At 48.7% G+C, this 24,932-nt stretch overlaps 1 protein-coding gene across 1 annotated transcript; it reads right to left on the reverse strand.

Annotated features, from left to right (window-relative positions):
• Positions 1 to 5,059: 5,059 nt before the first annotated feature.
• On the reverse strand, positions 5,060 to 21,187 carry SLC6A14 (solute carrier family 6 member 14). The gene is made up of 15 exons (XM_062612793.1): positions 21,085 to 21,187; positions 20,094 to 20,193; positions 19,357 to 19,525; positions 17,457 to 17,588; positions 15,741 to 15,902; positions 14,801 to 14,936; positions 13,742 to 13,874; positions 11,830 to 11,970; positions 10,016 to 10,244; positions 9,806 to 9,931; positions 9,596 to 9,714; positions 8,442 to 8,541; positions 8,127 to 8,236; positions 6,924 to 7,091; positions 5,060 to 6,599 (listed from the first exon to the last, which is right to left on the reverse strand). The coding sequence occupies exons 1-15, from the start codon at positions 21,093 to 21,095 to the stop codon at positions 6,450 to 6,452; spliced, it is 1,986 nt and encodes a 661-aa protein (XP_062468777.1). The 5' UTR covers positions 21,096 to 21,187; the 3' UTR covers positions 5,060 to 6,449.
• Between the last annotated feature and the right edge of the window lie 3,745 nt (positions 21,188 to 24,932).

Consider the following 24,932-nt stretch of genomic DNA (forward strand, 5'->3'; position numbering starts at 1 on the left):
CCAGCAAAGGGGCAGGGGCTGTCTCCATCCATCCATTAGCTAATGATGGTACCACAAAGAACTCACCAGGCTCCTGCAGTGCTGCTGGGCAGGTTCAGCTTTAGGCCATAACTGCAGTCATTAGTGTTTGGAAAACAAGTTTCCAGGGAAGCAAAATTACACACCAAGGAAATAATAAGCAGCAGTGTAATCAGATGTGAGAGGGAGATCATTTCATTACCTGAACCAGGCCTCATTATTCGCTATTTCCCTAGCAAGAGCTGATAAATGCAGGCTAATGAATCCTAGTGCTCTGGATGAGCGGGAGGAGTGCGGCTCGGTGCTGCCGTGGGCTAAGCAGGACCAGAGAATCCAGCTGTCAGCTAGCAATCCGACAGGTACAATATGACCTCATCCCTTGCACTGCAGTGAGATGAGAAAAGGGGTTTACCCACTGCTGGCTTGGTCTTACAGAGCAACCCTGGCTGTGGGAATGCCGCGGCTCCCATCTGGCCAAGGCAGGTGAATAGAACATTAAGCATCCCAAGGATAACAGTGGGTCTGCATACACTGGTGATATAGAATCAGAGAATCAATTAGGTTGGAAAAGACCTTTAGGATCATCAAGTCCAGTATGTGCAAAGGCCAGAGCTGGCTCTTTAGGGAAACACATCAAGGACCAACAGTAACAGCTGGAGACTCCCAGACTGCCCTGGCAGTTAAATGCCATCCTCAGCCTGGTCATGACACAAGGAAGACATCAACAGAGAAAGGGGCAACAGCATCAACACAGAAAAACACAGTAGCAGGACCTTTGCCTGCTTCTGCACACCTTCATTTCATCAGCACAGTTCTCCACTGGCTACTATGGCCATTCCTCCCTTTAAAACACAAGGAAACAGCAAATACACCATTCACTGTGCACAGTAATTAAACACCACCACCAAACCAACCAACCAAAAAACCCCACAAAACCCCAAGTGATGCCAAAGGATCCATTAGAAAAGGGGAGAAACCTCTGTCATATAAATGAGTTCTGAGTTGCAAAAACTGCCTATGTTTTTCCGTACCTTCCGCATACCTCCCAAGCAACGTGGCCCCTACATTTCATATGAAGAACAAGAACATTTGGCAAGGCTCCCCTGGAAGGAGTTTAGACACTAACAGCCAAGGTAAGGTGAAAACCTATTCAGAGAGAGGGAACAAGCGTGTCCTGACATTGCAGGGAAATGCTGCCCTCATCTGTCTTCCAGTGACAGGTTTCATTTTCCTGCCTACCACGCCTGAACCATCCATCACATCCAGAATGAAAAGGTGACTCCATTGTTGCAACCAGCTCTGAAGTGTGTGCCTGGGTCTCTGTTTGCCCTGGAGCCATTAAGCCATGCTGGCATTGGTAGCTGGAGTCAGTGTGACCCTGCGGCTGCAATGGAATTTAGATGTAGAAGTGTCTTGTATTGAAGATAATGCCTTGGCCTAAAAGAAGAAAATGGATTATGGGTTCTTCAAAAGACTGAAACTGACTGAAGGAAAGCATAATTCCCAATGCTGGGAGAGCGGGAATACTGAGAAGCAGTGCTGGGGCTTCGCAAGAGCAGAGGAACCCTTGGTCCAGCAGCGATGTGCACAGCAGTGCGCCGAGCAGTGACCTGGGGACCTGGACGCCTGCAGCCCAGCCTGCTATAGAAAGCCACAGAGAACAGGGCTGGTTTGCTCCTTTATCCACACTGGTGAAAATCCAGGACATACACACACAGACAAGGCACATTGCAAGCATCATCATCAGTGGCTCGCAGGGAGGTGAAATAAAGGAGAAGTTGAACATACATTCATATTTCATTAAAGTATAAGCTTTGAAGCTGTACCGTGCACCATCAATGCACCTGCACCCAGCTCCTTCCATACCTGCAGTGTTCCCACCAGCCAGAGACTCTTTCACAGTGAATTATCTGCTTTTACCTTATTTTTATTAATAGCATAGAGAACAGCCATCCCTGCTGGGGCAGGAAGCTGGTTGGCAGGGGTGCTTGTTGCTTATTTCACCTTGGGGAACTCAGGCTACCCATAACAAAGCTACTCATAGTGAAAACTCTGCACCAGAAGTTCTCTTCTGGTTGCTGAGGAGCAATAAAGTAAGTCTGGAGCTCAGGAGGTGGTGCACTAGAGGAAGATGTCTGGATGAAACTGCATTCGGGCTCCACTGAACACGAATCTGTTTGGGCCTGGCAGGGCATGAACAAGAGGGAAAATTCAATGGGTTTCTCTTGGCAACAATCTGTATTTGCTTGTACATGAGTTAAAGTTTGCAAATGTGAATCGAGTAGTTCAAGGTTTGCTCTCCAGGAGAGGGGTGTGAGATCAAACCAAAGGTACAGGTCAGCACCTTGTCCCTGACACCAGCCTGATGTAGACATCCAGGGAAGGGTGTAAGAGCAATGCACACACTGCAGACCTGCTCTCCTAGTGTTCTCAAAGCCTCTGGCACCAGAAGTGGCATCTCATCCTCAGGCATGGAGAGTGAATGAGAACAGGGTGAGGCTCATCTGAACTCTGGGGACTGGGCAGTGAGGGTGCTCCAAGTGTCACAGAGTTGTGATGTAGGGCTGGAAAGTTCCACTTACTGGGACAACTGGTTTGCCAAGGTAATAAATGGTCAATTCCAGCCTGCAGAGGCCAGGGTGACATTAAGACGGCAGCCCTATGGCTACTGGAATGCTTGGCTAGAAGCCATGAGGCAGTACAGTCTGGAGAATAGAGGACACTGGGGAGACCTTGTTGCAGCCTTTCAGTTCTTAAAAGGGGCCTCAAAGAAAGATGGGGAGAGACTTTTCAGCAGGGGCTGTTGCAGCAGGATGAGGGGTGATGGGCTTAAACTAAAAGAGGGAGATTGAGGCTGGACGTGAGGAAGAGACTTTGTACAGTGAGAGTGGTAAATCCTGGCACAGGTTGTCCAGAGAGGTGGTGGCTGCCCCATCCCTGGAGACATTGCAGGCCAGGCTGGATGTGGTTCTGAGCAACGTGGTCTGGTTGGAGATGTCCCTGCTCATTGCAGGGGTTGGACCAAATGGGCTTTGAAGGTTTCTTCTCACCCAAACCATTCTGTGATCCTCTGTCCTTGTAATGCATCTGGCACTGGATACAAAAGACCTTTCACTGCAGCCGCTCTAATTCAGAGCTCGGACACTGCGAGAGCCGCCAGCCAGGCATGAGCGATGCCAAAGGACTCGGCTTCATCACGGCGCGTCCAGAGCCCCAGAGCAGCCCCGCAGCGCTCCGGGACAAGCCGCGGTTCATGCCCATCCCTCGCAGGCCCCCACTGCATGGGCGCGATCGGAAGACGCGAACACAGGCTGCTCTCTGCTGGTTAGCCCAGCGCCGCGCAGCCCCGCTGGAGGCAAACAGGGATGGCGTGGAAGAGAACTTCAATACCTCCCTTTCGTCTGGCTTCATGCTTATGAGCAGCCTCTGCAATAGAAATCACTTTGGGGGGTTACGTTTGCTTTCATAAGCTTGGCCCCCTAACTTTAGCTTTATGTACAGCTTTGATGTATGGCTTTGCATGCATATACAAATGCCAGCTTTCTGAAAAGTTTCCCTGAGATAGGTGTAGCTTTTGGAACTGTACATGTCTCTGTTCTCTTTCTGGACTGAAAAACTTGCGTTTTGAGTCAATTTACAGTGAACATTCTTCCTTCTGCTCTTCCTTTTGCTGTCCAAGAGTTTTCCTTTCCCTTCTGTGTAGCAGGATCCAGAGCAAAACCATTTGCTTTTTTTCCCTCAAAGTGAAAACCCCAAACCCTGGGCGCTTTTCCCACCTCTCAGCACGGAGCATCCTCCCTTGCCAGGAACGCTGTACTGCTTGCACTGTCCATACTACTTCATGTCCAGAAACAGCGATGAAGCGCTGAGAGCATGGAACATGACACAGAAAATGGCTCTCTGGGGACCCCAAGGGGAAAAAACGAGCAATAGAAAGAAACCAGCTTCATCACTCTGCGATAATCTCAAGATTTTGGGGTTGTTTCAACCCAACAAACCCCAGGATGCTGGGCACCAGCCCGTGCAGGTGAGCAATATGCCAAGGTCTGCTGGGTCCAGCCTGCCTCCGGAGCAGCACCGCTTATTCAGGTAGCCCTCGGGGGCTACAGAGCAACCCTTGCTGCTGGGCCAGGGCTATGACAGGTGAGGAATATGAATGCCAACTCCTAAATGCTCTTTGGGACTCCTCAGCAGATGCCATCAGTCAGCAACATAAGGAGGAAATAAACTCACCCAAAGAGAGCAACAGGAGCAATGTACCAGGAGGGTGTCAGACGTGCACATGCAGAGGGGGATCCCAGGAGAGCAAGCCTTGCCTTCAGAACTGGGGGGATTTTCTTATCTTGGAGAAAGGACTAAAACTGAATCCCCAGCCCTTGGAAAACTGCCTGCTGCTGCTCTTCTAGGAGGCTTTCATAGTGCAACATCATCAAAACTGCTCCCAGAAGCCAACAAGACAGGTCTAGAGCAGAAGAAGCCTCAGAGGAGCCCTACGTGCGGTAGCAGTACCTCCCCACAGGGTAGTGGATGGCTGGTATTAGCCTGCAGCATCTCTTCTTCCCAAATTCTTCCAGATTCTTTCTGAAGCTGGCTTGGCCGCCTGTTTCCCGTCAACCCAGAGCCCATTCCTTCCCAGGTATGAGCTGCTGCCTGCTGGGGCAGCTCAAATAGATGGTACATGGGGGGATGAGCACCCAGCTTTGCAGCTCAGTCTCCCTCCTGCTCCCAGCCTCTCCACACCCCAGGGCCAGTGACAGCACTGTTTTCTGCTGGTTCCTGGTGGACCATGACCCTAAAGCAGCTGGAATGCAGGAAAGGGCTCCTCTCAACCCTCATCCCACACACTTCTTTATGATTTCCCACACAATTACAGAGCTATTGCACTAGATCCTACTTTCTATAGGAAAAGGCTTCCTGGAGGTTGAATCTTGCCAGTTCAATCTCCCAAAGGCTTAGGATCATAGAAGAGTTGCTGGCACTTTGCTTCTCACCAACTTCCCCCCAACTCCATACAAAATCTCATTTTCCAGCTCCAAACCCATTAAAAACAGAAAATCACATTTTATTTGGCATGAAGTGTTGATTTGACACAAAGCCACTGGTATAAAACATAGACCAAGGTATGCAGCTTGGGCAACAAGCCACTATCCAAACTCCTTCATGTCCAGAAACACCTGATGAAGCCCTGAGAGGAAGTGACAGCTAGAAACCCTGCTGCATTGGTCCCAAGGAACCATTATCACAGTAAAAGAGATGATCCACAGCACATAAAATGTGTTCATTCAATCCACAGGTCTGTTACCAGGAATTTGGCTGTACCACAGGTGAAGTCAGGCTCTCTTAACCTGGCCGCCTCCTGCCTATGGGGCAAATCTGTGCTCCCAAATGCATTGACAGGCTTCCTGACGCTTCAGTAATCTCCTGCTTTCAGCCAGTTTAGAAGAAACAGCACTACAAGGCAGTTGTAACCTTCACTTGGGGTAAATTCTGCTTCTTTCAGCTCTACCACAACCCTGATAACACTGAATCACACTTCAGGTCTTCTTTGGAAAGGAAAACCCAAGTCTGAGTGAAAGATGCAGAGAGCAAACCGATAGGTAACACCTCGGTGGGTGGAGGAGAGCAGATGCCCCAGAATTCAACAGTTACTATTGCATTCTGTATATGGAAACAAGGGTCTTTGAATTACAGACAGATGAATGCTGAGCATGGGGCATGACACAGAAAGTGACTCCTAGGAGACCCCAAGGGGAAAAACAAGAAATAGAAAGAAACCTGCTTTTCACCAGGTTGAGGCCTTGCTTCCTTGTTTTGCCACTCAGTAGTTAGTTGCACAGACAAAATCCACACACGCATACTGTAGTCAACATCAAACCCTGAGCAGCCTCACAGCACTGAGCAAGGCTTAGGGAGAAGAATGGTTCCTGTTCCCTGAGCTGCAGTGCCAGCAGCAGCGCACCCATCCACCTCCTGCTGACTGCACAGCACCAGGGATGGCAAAGCACAGCAGAAGGCAGTGACTGCTCGTGGCACATCAGGGCATGCAGGCACAGCACCTCTTGGCTCAAATTCCCCGTAGCCATGCAGCATCAGGATGTGCCTTTGTTCTCTTCCACCCCTGTATCTGCAGTCCAGCTGGATACTGGGTGGATGGGGTGAAGCATGCCCAGTCCATCAGCATGGGGAGGCTGCAGTGCGTCTTCCTGCCCTCTCAACCTAAACATCTGGGGACATCTCAGTGTCTGATTTACCTCCTCTTCCCCAAACATACAGCACTGAAAACAAATAACATGGCTCGCTTCCATCTGGGGGCTGGGTTTTGTAGGGCAGGGGCTAGATTTGCTTGTCGGTGTTGTTTTCATTGTCACATTCTAATAACTAAAGAAAAAGACCCCCACACATATGTTAAAAAGTCGCCATCCAAACGGCCATCATTGTTGGGTGTATACGAAGCCAGACACAGTAGGAATCTCATGGTCCTTTTCCTTTTTGGGATCTACAACATGGCTGTATCTTTCTCCTCGGTGACATTCCAGATAGGGCCCCCAGTTTGCAGTGGGCCTGCAGCAGCTTGCAATGCGCTGGAAAGGAAAAACAAGAGGCATTTAATCTCTTACCAGGCTATTGTTAAAGTTCAGTAAAGCTGAAACTCCCGATGTGCCCTGGAGCTACCAACGCAGGGCAAACACACCACCAAGGCATTTTTAAGTAACCCAAATCATAAACCACAGCCTGGGTTGGTAAATTTGCCCAGATGCAAGTACCAGAGGCGTGTTTTGCTATAGAAATCCAGTTTGTGAACACCTCAAGGTGCTGGGGATGTGTTGCTGAAGAAAGCAGAGGCATTCCCCATAACGCCAAGGAAAGCAGGATGTGAAAACATGACAGCTTTTTTGTGCCTTTACCTGACAAAGGTTTCCTTCAGCTTTAACTACTTTTGCAATAGCGACAATGGGGATCCAGATGACACAGAAGATGATCATGCACCAGCCGACAGCAGTTCCCCAGGCTGGGTACACCACTGAGCCATAAGTGGGAGGTGAAAATGTGACCAAAGACCAGACCAAAATTGCCTGTTAAAAACAAAAGCCAAAAAAGATTAAGAAAGAAAAGCAGATTTGCAGCTAACTTGAACTTGCACCTTATTCCCAAGTTGTTAAAGATTAATAACTACAAATTCTGCAATTCCCTCTTGCCTTGCCTGTGCCAGAATGGTTGTGCAGGTCTGGTGTTGTAGTCAAGAAACATAAGACTAAAGGAGGGACTGAAAGGCAGCAATGATATGCACACTAACACTTCAAGCACGTCTATATTTAAACAGAACTTGATCTCTGTGTTCTGTTGAAATCTTATGTTGTAGGATATCGCTATTACTGGGTAAGCCCAGTGCCTTTCTCTGTATGCTTTGTATGTTCCCATGTTCCACCTGTTTTACAGGAATATGGGATAGAATCCAAGATTAAACATTGGCAAATATTGCTGCAGAAACAAGATACTTGTTAGCAGCATTTTCTAAAGTGTAATCTGGGCAGATTAAAGGTTATGTGCTGGACATGACTTGTCACTGCTCCTGGATTTGGGATGTTAATAAACTCTCTCACACGAACATAATCCAACCGTCTACACTCACAATCAGGAGTAATGAAAAACTGAGAAGGTGACAGGACATAAGAAACCTCGGTTAGATGGGGGAGAGCTGGATATCCAAAGAGCAAGCCCAAGCTAGGGATCTGTCCTGCAAATGGGATTTACTTCAAAAGGGAAAAAAAATAAAAATCCATGTTTTCCAAACATTCCTCAGTCTGAAATCTAGATAATCCAGCTGCTAAAATGGACAACCTGGTGCTCGCTCTGTGTTACTGCTCAGGAGCATAGACCCAGCTCACTAGCAACTGATCTGAGGGTCCAGCCTCTCCTGGAGAGCACCCAAGGAGGAGGGGAACATATCAGAAAGCATGCATAGCACACAGTTTGCTTCAGTGGCACAGCCATACCCCATCTCCATACACAGGGCCTGGGCGTTCAGCCTCGAGTCTTCACATGGAAGCCTCCCCGACACCAAGAGATTAAGTTGTGTCACTCTAACACATCCAGTCATCTCCACTCACCATTAACAGCACAGGAGTGACAAAAAACCAGCACATTCTCCACCACATCCAAAACCAACGGCTCTTCTTTCCAATCATCATTTCAATGTCTTCAATGAACCTGTTTCCTCCTGTTGGAAGACAATGGTAGGGTGCTCTGTGAAGCAGGTGTGGTGACTCCAAAGTGATAAAAGAAAGGCAACGATCAAGGACAGTTTCTCCAGTTCCATGGTAACAGTGGAATTATAAATGCTTTATTGTGGTAATTAATGTTTTATGTGCACTGTGCCTCATATTGCATAGTCAAATCAGGGATACTCAATGCAAATAACTTACCGTAAATGTAAATGATGCCTATTATCTCCAGGACGGCTGCGATAAGGATTCCCCATCCAGCACAGAAGTGATCTATGAGGTTAACCCAGTAAATCCCTGCCTGTAAAACAAACAATAAGGAAGTGAAAGTTTGAGTGGTAACGTCTTTATGAAGATAAAATAAGTTGCGCTGTTCAAGCCAGGTTAACTCATCACCAGCCTGAGTGTCATTCCCAGTTCTCCATGTTAAGCACACATTTGGGAATGGGATTTTCATTGAATCACAGAATTGTTTGGGGGGGGTTTGATTAAATATCTCTTTGTAAAGCTGAAAAGCACATCTGACAAAATACTGCAGAGCTGTATACACATAACACGATGTATAAATATATATATGGAGTTTTACACACCAGGATGCAATAGCAGGATCACAGAGCAGGAAACGAACCATTTCACACCCTTGTGTACCAAGTCCTTTGAAAGCTTCACTGCCATCATGTTTCATAACTTCCATGCTTTGCTTGACCACACAACTGTCTGCTCACCACAATTACCTTCTTCACATTCTCAGCTTAATTACATACATAAATCTGCATTTCTAGATGGAGTAATTGCAATGAACCTTTATATCCTTAAAAGTAATCGCCTCAAGAACTTTTACACAATATACTTCAAATTCCTTTTATGTATGTATGTATACACACGCAGGAGAAGTAACCATACAACCTACAGATGCTTGTGAGCTAATAGGGGATTTTTATTACATGAATAGGCCATTTCTCAATCCTGTCCTGTTTGGTAGTCAGTTCTGAACAAAAAGATCCCATCAGCATCTATTAGCAGTACCCACAGCACTGCAAACACACCGTATGCACATGCTTGAGATGACATAAATAATCTCCTGAACTGAGGAGGAATAAATCAGGGTGATGGTTCACAGGCTCTGTACAGGCCTTCTGTTTAAAAGCACATCTCAGTTCAATAATCACAGAAAACCTCAGGTTCTTCAAGCTTCCTTCTGGGAATTTCTGATTGGCATGTCCAGGCACGCTGGCAGAATTCAAGATCTCAGATCAATCCATGCAAACAGAAACAGTTGGAAAGGATACTTTGACTTGAGCTCATCACTTGCAGCAGCACTAAACCCATTGCCAGAAGAGAATGTAACGTCTTACCTGACTAACACAGATCAGACCGAGGAGGAAGAGCAATATGCACACACCCAGGGTTATAGGCAGTCTTAGCTTCTTCATCACTTGGGGATATATATCTTGTATGGTGGTTGTCAGTGTTTCTGCAAAGGAAGAAGTGGGGGCTTTGAGCAGAATGGTTAAGAAAGGTAGCGGTAATTTGCAAAGCCACAGCTCATTTAGAACCCCACTCACCTATGGTGGCAAACTGGGAGTCAAGGCCCAAGAGCAGGAGCATGAAGAAAAACAAGAAGGACCACAGCGGAGAAACAGGTAGTTTGGAGAGAGCCTCTGGGTAGGCTACAAATGCCAGGTCAAATCCTGGAAGGCAGTGGAAGGAAGGGGGTTATTGCCATGCCTTGACCAGAGCAAGTCCCCCCACCAGCAGCATGATGATCAGCCTACCTGAGTCCACAACCTCCGAGACGGGTCTCTCAGACACGAATGCCATGTGCCCCAGGATGGAGAATATCGCAAACCCAGCGAAGACGCTGGTGACACAGTTGGTCACACAAACTAAAATAGCATCCGAGTAGCAGTTGTTGTGGAACTTATTGTATGAAGACAGAGCGACCAGCCCACCCCAGGCCACAGACAGGGAGTAGAATATCTGGGTGGCTGCATCTTTCCAAACCTGCCAGAAATAAGAACATGGGAGTTACTGCACTACTTACGGTACGCGTCATGAGCTTTTACGTCCGTCTCTGTTGAAGTTCCAAGGTTTTGTTTGGTTTGGGGTTTGTTTTTCCTGCATTTAGCCTGAATATCTAATTCCATTTCATATGCATTTTAGAGGAGGTGAGCTATAGCATGCTGGTGACCTTGCAGTTTCCAGCACAAACAATAAAACAATATCTTCTATTATCTCTGAAGGCCACATCCTTTACAGAAGAGATTCAATTAGGGGCTGTAGTGATAGGACAAGGGGTAATGGGTTCAAACTTAAACAGCGGAAGTTTAGATTGGATATAAGGAAGAAGTTCTTTACTGTAAGGGTGGTGAGGCACTGGAATGGGTTGCCCAGGGAAGTTGTGAATGCTCCATCCCTGGCAGGGTTCAAGGCCAGGTTGGACAGAGCCTTGGGTGACATGGTTTAGTGTGAGGTGTCCCTGCCCATGGCAGGGGGGTTGGAACTGGATGATCTTAAGGTCCTTTCCAACCATAACTAATCTGTGATTCTATGATTCACAGATGTGGGATGTCAAGATAAGAATCTTGTCACAGTGCCAACATATAAGGAAAACCAGGACACGGTTGCAGAAGTGGAAACTTCCATGTGTTCTCCCACTTGTGTTCCTCACACCATGACCCAGGCAAACGACATCTGCCTCTGCTGCAGATGAAACCCCAGCATGACCCCCAAGAGCTGCTCAGAGGCAATACCATGGCTGTGGTCACTGTCTGGCATGGCAGGCAGAGGGCAGAAGGCAGCAGCTGTTTAGATTGAGAGTAGCTACAGCAGGGGTTTGGACTTCCAATAGAGCTGCCTTGTGATTCTGCCCCTCTGCTGCTCTCTGGGGAGACCCCCCTGCAGCCCTGATCCAGCTCTGGAGCAGCAGCACAAGAGGGACGTGGAGCTGCTGGAGCGAGGCCAGAGGAGGCCATGGAGAGGCTGCGAGGGCTGGAGCAGCTCTGCTCTGGAGCCAGGCTGAGAGAGCTGGGCTGGGGCAGCCTGGAGAAGAGAAGGCTCCTGAAGGGGAGACCTGAGAGCAGCTCCAGTGCCTGAAGGGGCTGCAGGAAAGCTGGAGAGGGGCTTGGGACAAGGGCCTGTAGGGACAGGCCAAGGGGAATGGCTTTAACCTGCCCGAGGGGAGACTGAGATGAGCTCTTAGGCAGAAGCTCTTCCCTGTGAGGGTGCTGAGGCGCTGGCACAGGGTGCCCAGAGAAGCTGTGGCTGCCCCATCCCTGGCAGTGTTCAAAGCCAGGTTGGACACAGGGGCTTGGAGCAAGCTGCTCTAGTGGAAGGGGTCCCTGCCCGTGGCAGGGGTTGGAGCTGGAGGAGCTTTAAGGTCCCTTCCAACACAAACCAGGCTGGGGTTCTGTGATTCTACGATTTTAGAAACCCCCTCCTTCAGAGGGGCTGCTGAAAGCACAGAACCCGCTGCAGATACAAAGTGCAGAAGAACCTGACCGGATAAAAACCCAAGTTGCTCTGTAGGTGACAAGCCTGCAGAAGCACAGGAGCGTGTCATGCTTCCCGAGCTGTCAACACCTCTCACCTCTGCCTCCATCAGCTTGGTGATGTTGGACTGCCTCCCAATGTAGTATTCGATGCCGTCCAAAGCACCCTCCAGGGTGGCACCTCGCACCAGCAAGATGAGCAGGATGACGTATGGGAAGAGTGCAGTGAAGTACACAACCTGCAGGGACACCCACCAGATGTGAGGGACACACAGAGCACTGTGCGGGGAGAATGGCCAGGCTTTAGCTAAGGTCTGCTGGCCCAACTCAAAACCAGGTGACCAGGGAAGTGAACACATGCCAGCCACTAAAGCATCTGGATGAGCCAGTTCTGGAGCAGCATTCCAGCAGGAAGCACAAGGCCCGAGCCACATACCCAATTCTCAGATAGCACTTGACCAGCTCCACAGATGTGTTTTCTGACATGATTTACTGGCCTGGACTTAACCACCCCAGAGCCCTCTTGCCGGGCTTCTAGCAAACACTGACTGAAAGCTGGTTCAGATTGGGTGGCCAGCGTGGAATTATCTCCTGCAAGCAACGTTCAACAGTCCAACGTTCCTCGGCCTCAGTGTCACACAGCCAGGTGATTGACCCGGGGCTGCTGGTTACACCAAGCCGTAGCGTTACACCACCATACGGTGAGGGCCATTCCTGAAGACCTCCTCCATATTTGCCTGGAATAGTCAATTCTCACCGCTTTTCATCCTTGCCTTGTTCCTGCCCAGCTAGATTCTTCTCAGTCTTAGCTTGCTCCTCAGAGGCTTACCTTCGTGCCAGAGGAGAGGTGACAACAGGAAGAGCCAATTGCCAGGAACCCAAAGAATGTGAGTTGAAGAGGAGCCACGCAGCAGAACTGTGGCTGGGAAAGCAGAGATGCTCCACCCTGAAGGGCTGACAGCTCCAGAGAGAAAGCAGAACAGGAGGAGACATCAGGCTGAGCAAAGGAAGACAGACAGTGAGGACCCATGGAAATCCACAATGGCTGAAGGAATATAAAGAAAACCAAAACCAGCAACAATGAGAAAAACAGTGCAGAGAGGGTGACCGAAAGAATGAAGGCAAGAGGATGAAGATGCACAGAATGAAGCAGCACAGAGTAAGCAAGCAGCACAGGGAGGAAGGAACTAAACCAGGAAAGGGGCTGCACGAAAGAAAGAATGAAGCTCAGCCTGCCTGAGGTCTGGAGAGGAGCTGGCCTAGCCCAAGGGAAACTCCAGACAGCCGTGCTCCAGCACGTGGAAACAGAGGCTCAGCAGAGCCAGAGTCTGAACACCAGCACCTATGGACCTGGTTCCTAAAAGCAGCTCGAGATCTGGAGTCCAAACAACATTTCCCAACGCGGCAGGAACCCGCACACCCATGTGTGCTCGCAGGATGTGACCTGCATCTCAACCAGTCTGGAGGTGCAAGTAATTGCCGGGTGTTCCCAGGGTGTGTGTGCGTGTGCCGCCACGGGCACAGGTCCATCAGGGACTGCCAAAACCCAGCTGGAACCACCTGCGTGACACAAGATCCCCACACACATGGTGGCTCTGGTGGAGCTGGGCCCCATGGATTAAGTAATTGCTGTGTAATCAGCACCTTACTCGTATTTTATGTACCAGTTACGAAGCCAAGGAGCAGAAAGAAGGTCTGATGCTGAGTCCAGCAAAGGGGAGGGGGTTTGGGCTGAGTCCTGCCTTTGTGCTGACCATCCCTGAGTCCAACTGGCATTGAAGGGCAGGATTCCAGCACCTAAAGGGTGCCTACAAGAAACCTGGAGAGGGGCATTTTACAAAGGAATGTGGTGACAGAGCAAAGGGGAATGGCTTTAAACTAAGAGGGGAGATTAGATCTGAGGCAGTTCTTCCCTAAGGAAGTTGGAGCTGGATGAGCTTTAAGGTCCATTCCAACACAAACCAGGCTGGGATTCTATGATGAGTCTGCTACTTGCTCTTCCTAACTTACCTTACCAGAAGATTTTATTCCCTTAAACAATGCAGCTCCAACAATCATCCAAGACAGGAGGAGGCAGAGGGCCAGGTACCACACGATGTTACCGGTCTCGTCCAACCCACTCGAGCGCTGAAGAGCCACTTTACTGCAAGCACAAAGCCCTGCCATGAGAAGAGGGTGACAGCAGCACTCACTCCTCTTCAGCTACTGCCTGAAGGAAGAGTTTCTAATGATATTACAAGAGCCTGCAGCTGCTTCCAGTTAGAACTGCATGGTTGGCATTGAAACACAAGTGAAATCCAAACTAGATGATACTTTGAAGGAAGATGGAGGTTGATAGTTAGCATTAATAACACTGCTTCTCAGTCGTTGAACAATATATTTCCTCTTCAGAGTATTTCCTCTGAAGGACAGCAAGAGTAATATCTAGTATAGGTGCATATATGCATATATGCATATATATAATGCTCATATATGCCCCATCGCTGGCAGTGTTCAAGGCCAGGCTGGACACAGGGGCTTGGAGCAAGCTGCTCTAGTGGAAGGGGTCCCTGCCCGTGGCAGGGGGTTGGAGCTGGGTGAGCGTTAAGGTCCTTTCCAACCCAAACCAGGCTGGGATTCTGTGAAAACCTGAATATTTAACTGCATTTTCCCTCTCTTTTTAAAAATCTACCAGCCCTCAGCTCTCCGTACATCTCGCATCAGGCCTCCCTCAGCTCTTTTATGTTAGCCATGACATTCTGATGGCAAGAGAAGAGCCTGTAAGAAGAATCAGTTTGCAGGAACCCAGGGAATATGAGGCAAATTGAAACTAAAGAGATGGCAATTTCACAGCAGGCCCACATCCAGAATAAGGTGAATACATTTTGCACAGTAACTCCTAAATAAAGAAATATATGTTATAGAATGCTAAGCAGTCCCCCCCAACACTCCAGAGAGGAGGGCTTCATTAAGCTGGAGTATTTTCAGTTTGCTACAGGTTCATTTGCTGTCTTTTAAGGGCCCAGGCTCATCAATTCAATTTAAAGTTTAAGTTGCATTTTTAGCAGCTTCTTTAACACCTTTACTTACTTCCAGTATTGCTCACTGGGGAATTGCACTGGTTTGTAGTTCATGGTGCCATTAATACAGGTGAGGTTGTTGCTTGTGATGAACGAGTAGTTGGCATGAATGATATTTCCATCAAAGGTTGCGTTGCAGTCACTTACTGAAAGGAAGCAAGCACAAGGGATCACTGACACAGCGATGACTGTTAGAAATTCACTGTTACAGCACTTACAGAATTTGAGCTAGCATCACCTTTTGGTTAAATCAAGCATCTCACGTCCACTTTATGAATCCTATGAATCTTAGAAGAGATGCTCAGATATATGGCTAAAGAGACTTACAATTACCTTAACATCTGGCAACACATTCCCACCTATTAATTATCTCACCTGCTTCACCTTTGCCTTAAACTGGTTCCGAGATGGGAAATGTTGAGATAACAATTGTTTGGCCACAGATCTGCTGCCAAACAACAAGAACAATAGCAAGGAGGTATGCTCTTAAGAGTTAATAAAGTGTGAAACCAGTGCCCCACTGGTGCTCAGAATTAGCATAGCCGCAGGGTAGGTGAGGGGCAATGAAACAATGCTGGTACTCTCCAGGAAGGTATGTGCTTTACCGTGAAGCCTGCTGAAATGGGAATGCAGTATTTCCAGGGACTGCATGTGCTACAAGAAACCTTAGATTTCCAAAGGGAAAAAGGATCTAACGAGGTGTTTTTTTCAGCCCAGCTCTTTGTATATTCCTGAAGCACCCAGAACTGGCGGCAGGGAAGCAGATAAGCATCACTCCCATGTGTTCAGATGTAAAATTCCAGAAGGACTTTTCAAGTCATGGGGAGCTGTCTTGCGCCTGCAATTTCTCCCAGAAAACAGTACAGAGTACAAGCATCCAAGATAGTAATATTAAGGTCTATCAGTAATATTAATTAATATATGATAACAAGTAATATTAAGTATGGTACCTAATCGTGTTTTGCTGCAGAACTCATCTGCCCAGGAGAAGCAGTCTGACCACGGCAACACTTTTTGAAAGGAGGCAAATAAGTAGTAGAGTGCATAAGCAATGATAACGTTGTAGTAGATCGCCACAAACGTGGAGATGATGACCATGGTGATGCCCACTCCTAGGAAAGAGACACACACAAAGTCTTCATACCCCAGACTTGGGTTGGAAATATCAAGCAAAAAAGAATGGCCTCCACTTGACTTTTAAAGGACTGTTTGGGAAGAAGCTGAGCTTAGTTTTGTTTGGGTTTTAAATCATGTTTAACAGCAACCAAACTGGAAAGGGTTTGGATGCAGAGCTTGAATCAGGACCACAGAAAAACTGGACTAGTTGCTTAGTCCAAGCAGCTCCCTCCCGGTTCAGCTGGACTACTTAGTAAAATGAAACTACACTAGGGCTGGCCAAGCCATTTTAAAGATCTCACAGTAATGAATGGGTTTGCCAGTAAATGAGAAGCAATACAGAAGAGTAAATCTGTGCTGATAATGCTGCTTTCTTCCTTTGTTAAAATTAACTTTGCTCTGTGAGTTTGAGAAAGCCTGCCAAGCTGTCACTCATCCTATAGACTATATTTAAGGCTTGCACCTTCACAGACACATAAAAGATTTCCAATGTCTATAGGCTTTGTCTTGAAGTTAAATACAGTGCTCTCATGAAAGGTTGCTTGCGCTGCAGAACAGAGACTGAAAAGGATAAATGTTCAGGCCACCCCACAGGCTGTGATCCCTTTGTTTTCTGCAGAAGGTGGAAAGTAAAAATTCTTATTACATCAGGAAAACTTCCTTGTTCCTACATTAAAACCTTTTGTAGATATAGCTCAAACAAGACCGATTGCACAGTCCATTACACCCATCAGTACAGGGCCTGGATGGACAGGAGTGAGTGAAGCACATTGTGGCTTGTCTCCGAACACATACATCTCCCTAGGAAATTCCAGCCCTCAGAGACAGGCAAACTAGCACTGCACAGTGCAACTCTTATCACAAGAGGCACCTCACCGTATGAACCAGTCTAGCCTATTTTATCACACCAGCAGATGCCTCCCAGGCAATGAGTTGGGTGAATACATGCCCAGCATTGCATAAAGCAATCAGACCCAAGTGCCTGTGCTGGCAGCTGGGTACAGAATTAGTCCACCTAACACAGTGCTGCCTTGCAAGCTACACAGGATGGGATGTATGAAGAAACAGCAATAAAATGAACCTCTAAAAATGATTTTCAATCTGTTGCACTTGGTGCCTTGTGTTTAACTGAGGTTTTCCCTCTCCCAGCAAACAGGGTGCTTTCCTCCTGCCTAGGCACATGCAATTCAGGTGGAGTGCTGCATAACGCCAGGAGAATCACTGATAAAACACCCTATGATCGACACCCTTTGGGGGAAAAGCTTTAATCCCCACCTCCTTATTAACTGAATAAATAAGATCACAGAAACAGAATGGTGAGGACTGGAAGATCTACCTGGGAACACAGACTCATGGAATAGCTTGGGTTGGGAGGGAGCTTCAAAGCTCATCTGGTCCAACCCCCTGCATAAAACTGACCTTGTGACATTGGGAATATTCTCTGCAAGGAAACTGGCTTCTCATAATTAGTAACTTTGTGAAGAAATCATTAATTCCTATCTGTTCATTACGCGAATAAAAAGATCTAAAGAAAACATAAGAATACCAACCTTGAAACAGCGGTAGTATTCTCCAGATGGAAATTGGCCCCAGGCTGGCAAACTGCCCAAGGGAACATTCCATGAAAAATAAGGGCAAACCAGCTAAGGCCAACATCAGGGTGTATGGGATGAGAAAAGCACCTGAGGGAAGAGGGGTGGGGACACAAACGCACAGGGAAAATGATGAATTTTTCAGTATTTACCCCAATTCCACCACATTTTATATCCCACTTTGCCCCCGCTTCAAATATCCCCCTGTGGGTTCTTTTCTCTTTGCAGAATGGAGAGATTTGTTTCTAACTCCCATTTTCTATCAGATTAAACAGTACCTGTGATGAAGAGACACAGATCACCAGAACCAGTGATTTACAACAGAACCAAAAGGATTTCACACCAGCCATCAAAGTCAGACTGCTGTCATACAAGCAGGAGCACTGCTCAGCTGCAGACCCCACCGGATCCCAGAGTATCTTCCAGCTTTCCATTTAAAAAGGAACACAACCATTCCTTCCTGGGCTTTGCTGTGATTTGCAACTGCCCTGTTCAAGGAGCTATTGGACATCAAAGCATGAAGATTATTGTCTATGGTTGGCTGACTCCTGTGCCAAACAGGATCCCAGCGTGGCTTTTGTTCACGTCCATTTTAAAGTGTACATTAACCTCGTATCAATGAGAGCCCTGTTCTGCCAGAGGGACTTTGTGTGCATGTCTTTGTGTGTGCACAGAAGACGGGGCAAGTGAGAGCACAGGTTTCCTAAACACAACCTGATATCCCCACAGAAACCTGTGCTTTTCACTGAGCTTAAATCAATCGAGGACCCAGTTGTGGGGGGAATTGCAAGTACCCGCTGTCATGTAAGGCAGCAAATAGCCCCACAGAATTAACTGGGTTACTCCTCAGGTTTCAAAATGAGGATGGAGCAGTTGTCTCTATCAGTTGTGGGGCACAGAGCAGGATACAAGCAGCAGTACAAATATGCTTTACATGGAAATCTTTCTGCTCCAGCAGAGAAGTGCAAGGGCCAATGTCACAGCTTAGTTTGGTTTCATGATTTCCTTTAGCAAATGGTAAGTAATGCAACTTCTGCACCAAGAATGCCTCTGGGTGTTATACATGCTGTGCTGCGCTTATAGTCCAGGATTTGACTTCCAGTGCCTGTTAGGCAGAGAAAATAAGCACATACAAGTAAGTCCTCTGCAGTTACTTGGTGTTTACGCTGTCTTTAATCACCAGTGGTTGCTTGGCAAGTAGACAAAGCTCTGGAATAGCAGCCAGGGAAGCCAGTGCCTTCATTTGGCTTTGCCACTAGCCCATTGTGTAAGCAGGTAGAGGCTTTCTGTGCCTCACACTTCCCGACTATCTGATGAGGTAATTATTGAGCTTGGATAATTACTCCAGCTCAGCTTGTTTGCCTGGCAAAACAAAGGTGCAGGGGGGATTCTATTGCTCTCTATAAACATATCAGGGAGGTAAGCACAGGGGAGGGAGAGCAGCTAGTTAGGTAAGTAGGGGATATTGGCACATTGACAAAAAGATGCATTTGGTCCTGAGTAGATCAGAAACATTCTGGAATTTGCAGGTGGAAGCTTGCAATTAAAACAATTAAAATTAAATCATAGAATAGTTGGAAGGGACCTTCAAAGCTCAGCTAGTCCAAACCCCTGCAATGAGCAGGGATGTTCTTCAACTACATCAGGTTGTGCAGAACCACTATTTCTCTCCTCAGCTGGTACCCAAAAAGCAGAGATGCCTCTAAGTCCTCTTCCCATTCCTATCAGCAGGTACTATGCCAGTTCTGAGGGTGATGCTCCCATCCAGCTGTGACAGGACATGCCCAGCCTCAGGGCCCTGCTCTCTCTTGAGGACAGCAAGATGCGCCCACCCAACACAGCCATTCCACACTGGTACCTCCGCCGTTCTGGTAGGTGAGGTAGGGAAACCTCCAGACGTTGCCCAGGCCCACAGCATAGCCCACCATGGAGAGCAGGTAGTCGCCTTTGTTGGACCAGTTGCCACGCTCCAGGTTCTCATCACTGTCACCAATGTGGGCATCTTTCTCATTGGACAAACTGAAGTTCTTGGAAGAGAAGGAGAGGGAAGGCTCAGGATCACCCCAAAGGCGAGCAGCATAGTCATATCCTCATTCCTCTGTCCACAGCAGCACCTTGGCATCACCGGGTGGGCTGCCTGTCCACCTCATCCCTAGCAGGACAGCATGGACCTGGGTGAGAGGGTCCCACCAGAGAGCCCAAACAACCTCTATGGCCAGTTTTGCTCTGCTCCTACTGTAGTCCCCTGTGCCCTCAGCTCCTGGGCACAGGACATCCAAGAGATGCCCTGCCCAGATGGTCACACCGGGGCATACTTGTGTACCCGCTCTAAAACACCCTGCCTGGGTGCTCATCCCTCTCAGTGCTCCTATTTCCTGTGTGGATCTCCCTTGGCCCACACAACTCCATGTCACCATACCTCACCTCCCCAGTGTTCCAAGGTACCCGCACCCTGGTGACTGAGTGGTCCTTGGGCATCTCCATGCCCACCCTGCCCAGATGCACCCATGCGGGTGCATCTGGGCAGGGTGGGCATGGAGATGCCCAAGCAGATACATCCCTGAGAGCACCCAACCCCATCCCCATCCTCCTCACCTTCTTCTTCCCGCAGGAGAGGAATCCCGGCAGGCTGAGCATCCCCATGGCCGCGCCTCCGGAGCCGCTCCGCTCTGCCCGCACCGCCCGCAGCTCTGCCCTATTTAACAGCCGGTTCCTTCCCTCCTGCCCGCCCTCATCGGGAAACCTCGGGTCTGGGCTGCCCCGCAGCCACGTCCCGCCCCGCTTACCCTGCTCCACTTCCTCGGGAACACCCCTGACCACTTCCCATCCTCACCGCCCCTTGCCCTGCTCATCTCAACCCGGGACCACTTCCCCTGCTCCTCAGCCCCAGCACAGGGCAAGGGAGGGGGAGACACCCCCCCCCCTTTGCAGTCCTGATCCAGCTCTGGGGCAGCAGCACAAGAGGGACGTGGAGCTGTTGGAGCGAGGCCAGAGGAGGCCATGGAGGTGCTGCGAGGGCTGGAGCAGCTCTGCTCTGGAGCCTTAGAGCAGCTCCAGTGCCTGAAGGGGCTGCAGGAAACCTGGAGAGGGGCTTGGGACAAGGGATGGAGGGACAGGCCAAGGGGAATGGCTTTAACCTGCCAGAGGGGAGACTGAGCTGAGCTCTTAGGCAGAAGCTCTTCCCTGTGAGGGTGCTGAGGCGCTGGCACAGGGTGCCCAGAGAAGCTGTGGCTGCCCCATCCCTGGCAGTGTTCAAGGCCAGGTTGGACACAGGGGCTTGGAGCAAGCTGCTCCAGTGGAAGGGGTCCCTGCCCGTGGCAGGGGTTGGAGATGGAGGAGCTTTGAGGTCCCTTCAAACCAAACCAGTTTGGGATTCTGTGATTATTCCCCCTCTGCCAGCACCTATCCATACCCTTGTCTTCTCCCTACAGAGCTGCTGACTCCCCATCACACACAGACCCCACCACGCGCTGCCTGAAAAGCTGACCCACTACAGCCCTTCTCCGCACAGAGCCACTGTCCTCCTGCCTCACCTACCCTCAGTCCCCCAGACCCTGCTCATGGCTCCTTCTCCACGCTTCCATACCTTCCTTTCATTCCTTCTTAACCTGCTCCGTGCTGGAGTCGAGGTTCAGGAGATGCCTGGAAGCAAAGGGCACCAAGGGGTTAAGCAGTATGGAAATTTCAGCTTCTCAACACACCTTTCACATCCAGCCGGGCACAGAAGGGCAGGTCATAAAAGCAAAGCCACTGCCGGAGGAGGAATTTAACAAGCAATGACTGAAGGACCTTTTCTGAAGCATTCCCCTGCTTCACCCACCAAAATGACCTTCCCCAGGCAACCCCTCAGGACATGCAGGGGGACACAAAAGATGCTTCAGGTACAGGCACAAGGGGACACTGCTTCACCAGCTCCTTAACAGCCCTCCTCCATTTCTAACTGCTATTTCCATGGCTCTTTCGATGCACACTGTGACACTCCGTGTCCTCAGTGGGACTCCTGTGCTGGGTAAAGCGCTGCCCAGCATGACTCGATCCAGCTGGGACTGAGGTGCCCCAGGAGTGAGCAGCGCATGGGACAGCACCTGAAAGGTGGGAAGGCGACATCAGGCTGTGTTTTATCACCCTGTGCAGCAGGTTCTCTTGGTGAGCTCCACTGCAGGAGCTGCAAGGGGGGCAGCACACTCTGTCTTCGGAGCAAGAACCAAGGGCAAGTGAAGTGCTCCGGCAGGACACAGGCTTTGGGGAGAGGAAACAAGAACTCGAGGGAAGGCTCCACAGGCTCCCTGCGAACCTGGATCCAAGTGGCCAAAGCACGGTGCCAGACGCAGCCCTTGAGGCTGGTTCTGCCCCCCACACCAAGGGCACACCGAGACCCCAGCCAATATTCCTCCAGAGCCCCCCTGAACGGCCCATAAAGTAAATGAGCCTTTTTGACCATCCTGAGCTCAGTGAGGTGTTGGAGATGAAATGAGGGAGCACGGTTCTGGGTTGGATCCTGCCTGATTTCGGTACCTGTGGGTCACTGTGTCCCCAGGGGGAAACAGAACTGCTCTGTAAACAGTGCTGGGCCTGACAAAAGCTCTTCCAAGCTCATGATTCAGAACTCGTTATCAGCTTGTTTAGAAATGAGACGAGATGAAAAACAACCTGTTAGCCACAGCCTCTCCCTCCTTATTAGGATTAAGTGCATGTTGTAACGTTGTGGAGTCACTGGCTGCGGCATTCTCTCTCTCTAACTGAGGATGACTAAAAGTAGAACTAACCGGAGGCAGCACTCCTGGGATGCCTCCTGTTTCTGACCATGGGAAAGTTGCATTTCTAACGCGTTTTCCTGGGTTTAAAGAGGGAGAATGAAAATCACAGTGCAGCCAGAATTCCCGGGGTAATCAGTGGAGAGAGGAGCACCCTTAAGGAGAGAATCGCCTGGAGCAGGGCTTGGTTTTGCCTCTGGGTTAGCTACACAGCTGAATAACAGCACAGCAGCTCGATTTGCATTCGCTAGGGGCTGAGCCCATCACGTTCATCCCTGAAGGCTGGTTCCTCACAGCCGGAATGGCCACCCATCACTGCCCACCCTGTGAGCCTGTTACTGCTGGAATGCCTCTGCCAAACACACAGAGATAACGACCAGCAAACTAAAGCCAGCTTGGCTCTCCCATAGATGAGATATCCCATCTCCTGACCAGCACCATAACAGCTATCCAAGAGCTGTTAACCTTTTCTCTTTGGAAAGCACCCCTGGATTACTGTGAGTTCCACTAACTGAACACTCTTAATCCAATGGAGGGGGGAAATACATTAACATTAATGATAACCTTAACATGCTGACAACACAGCAAACAATCCTACCATATCCTAGGAGCAGTGAGATACCCATGTTTGCCTTTTGGTTGCACCAGTGCCATTATCAGATGCTGGGTATTGCCCTTAGCTAACACAAACACAGCTATGGCGATGAAACAGACGGGTTTGGTTGTGCTAATTTAAGCATACAATGAGTAAATTCCCTTTCTTCATCTGGATCTTCTGCCGCAGCAGTGCTTACAAAAGCAGCACCTGGCACACACGGCCAAAACTGACCCAGCAGCACAGCCGGGGCTCCTGTACCTCTCCCATTCCCAACCAGCAGGAGCTAAAGACCTGCCAGAGGGGAGACTGAGCTGAGTTCTTAGGCAGAAGCTCTTCCCTGTGAGGGTGCTGAGGCGCTGGCACGGGGTGCCCAGAGAAGCTGTGGCTGCCCCATCCCTGGCAGTGCTCAAGGCCAGGTTGGACACAGGGGCTTGGAGCAAGCTGCTCCAGTGGAAGGTGTCCCTGCCCGTGGCAGGGGTTGGAGCTGGAGGAGCTTTAAGGTCCCTTCAACCCAAACCAGTGATTCTATGGTTCTATGAACAAGCACAAATCCTGGAAAAAAAAACCAGCCATGAATCTAAAACCAAGTTTTCTGCCACCCAGGGAAGATGTGCCAATGGTACACTGGTCTCTACATTAGCTGATGCCATTGCTTTTGAGCCTTAATTGAAAACAACCTGAGAAGAGGCTCAGGATGCTCCAAACAGAGTCAACTTTGCTCTGAGTGACTGAAACACTGTAAATGCAAAACCCCAGGTGTTTATCATGGGAGTATCATAACAACAGGTACAACTAATAAAAGGGAAGAGATAAAGAACAGGAGAGCCAAAACTTGGGAGCATGCGATTATCACTACTTGATGATTGAGGAGCACAGAGGTGTCAGGGTGTAATGATTCGCCTGTTGGGAAACCTCTCAGAGGTGTGGCCAGTAGAAACTAAGGACTCATTTTTAATTGAGTAAAATCAAGCCTAGGAATGAGTGCAATTCTAATTTTCCAATGTGCTGAACTGAGCTCATCAATCCCAGTATCAAAAGGCAATATCTCTGGAGTTCAGCAAAGCCAGGAGGGGCAGGAAGGGGTCATTCTGTTCTATGGGGTTGGGTTTGTGGGGATTTTTCTTCTAGTTACACACAAAGAGCTTTTCACAGGAGATAAAGGAAATGCATGTTCTTGAGAAGCTTCTGCCTAACAGTGAGGCTTTGAAATACAGGCATGTCTATATATGTGACCATGCAGCAGAAATGAGACCTTTCAGCTCAGCCCACTTTTCCTTTAGGTAATTCTGCATTCTAACAGACAGTCCTGCTATGTGATCCCTAAGACAAAATCATCCCTGGGATTGAGCTCCTGCACAACAGGATAAAAGCCAGGCTGTTAGCTGCTCCTGACATTCAGGGAGGGAAATACCTCCATAAACCCTTTCCTTTGTGTAATACCTGTTCCTGCAGGTTAGCTATTACTCTCAGAAATAGCCCATCCAAAGGGATTTCTCACGTAAGCAAAAGCAACCCCATATGCAGTAATAATTCCCCCAAAGCACCTGCTACAAGAACACAATTCTAAGTCTAAAAGGAAAAAGCAGGATTCAGACATGAATATCCACCGCAATACAGTACTTCTCCATGCCCTCAGGCAAACAGTGTTACAGGGACACTGGAACAACAATTAGCTCATTGTACATGCTCAGAATTTAATAAAACACCACCAAACTATCCAAAAATACTAATGACAGAGGTGCTATTATTATTCCTACTACTGGAATAGTATAATAAATACTATTGGAGTAAGCTGCTCTAGTGGAAGGTGTCCCTGCCCATGGCTGGGGGTTGGAACTGGGTGAGCTTTGAAGTCCCTTCCAACTCAAAGAATTCTATGATGATTCCATGATTCTGCTATCGAGTTCTTCCACTGCTCTTTCCATCACTAGGCTTAAAAGGGCTTTATAACAGAAACTGGTCCTTCCCCAAAAGGAAGAGCAGAGGTGGTGTTGCTCAACTGTCGTATGCAGCATCTCTTTAGCAGAAAACACATGAACTGCAGTGGACCCCATGAATCCCAGAAGCCACCATTTCCCTTGT

Source organism: Pezoporus occidentalis, unplaced genomic scaffold, assembly GCF_034315485.1.
Source record: "Pezoporus occidentalis ecotype Australia unplaced genomic scaffold, CSIRO_AGI_Poc_V1 ctg161, whole genome shotgun sequence".
Lineage (NCBI taxonomy): Eukaryota > Metazoa > Chordata > Aves > Psittaciformes > Psittacidae > Pezoporus > Pezoporus occidentalis.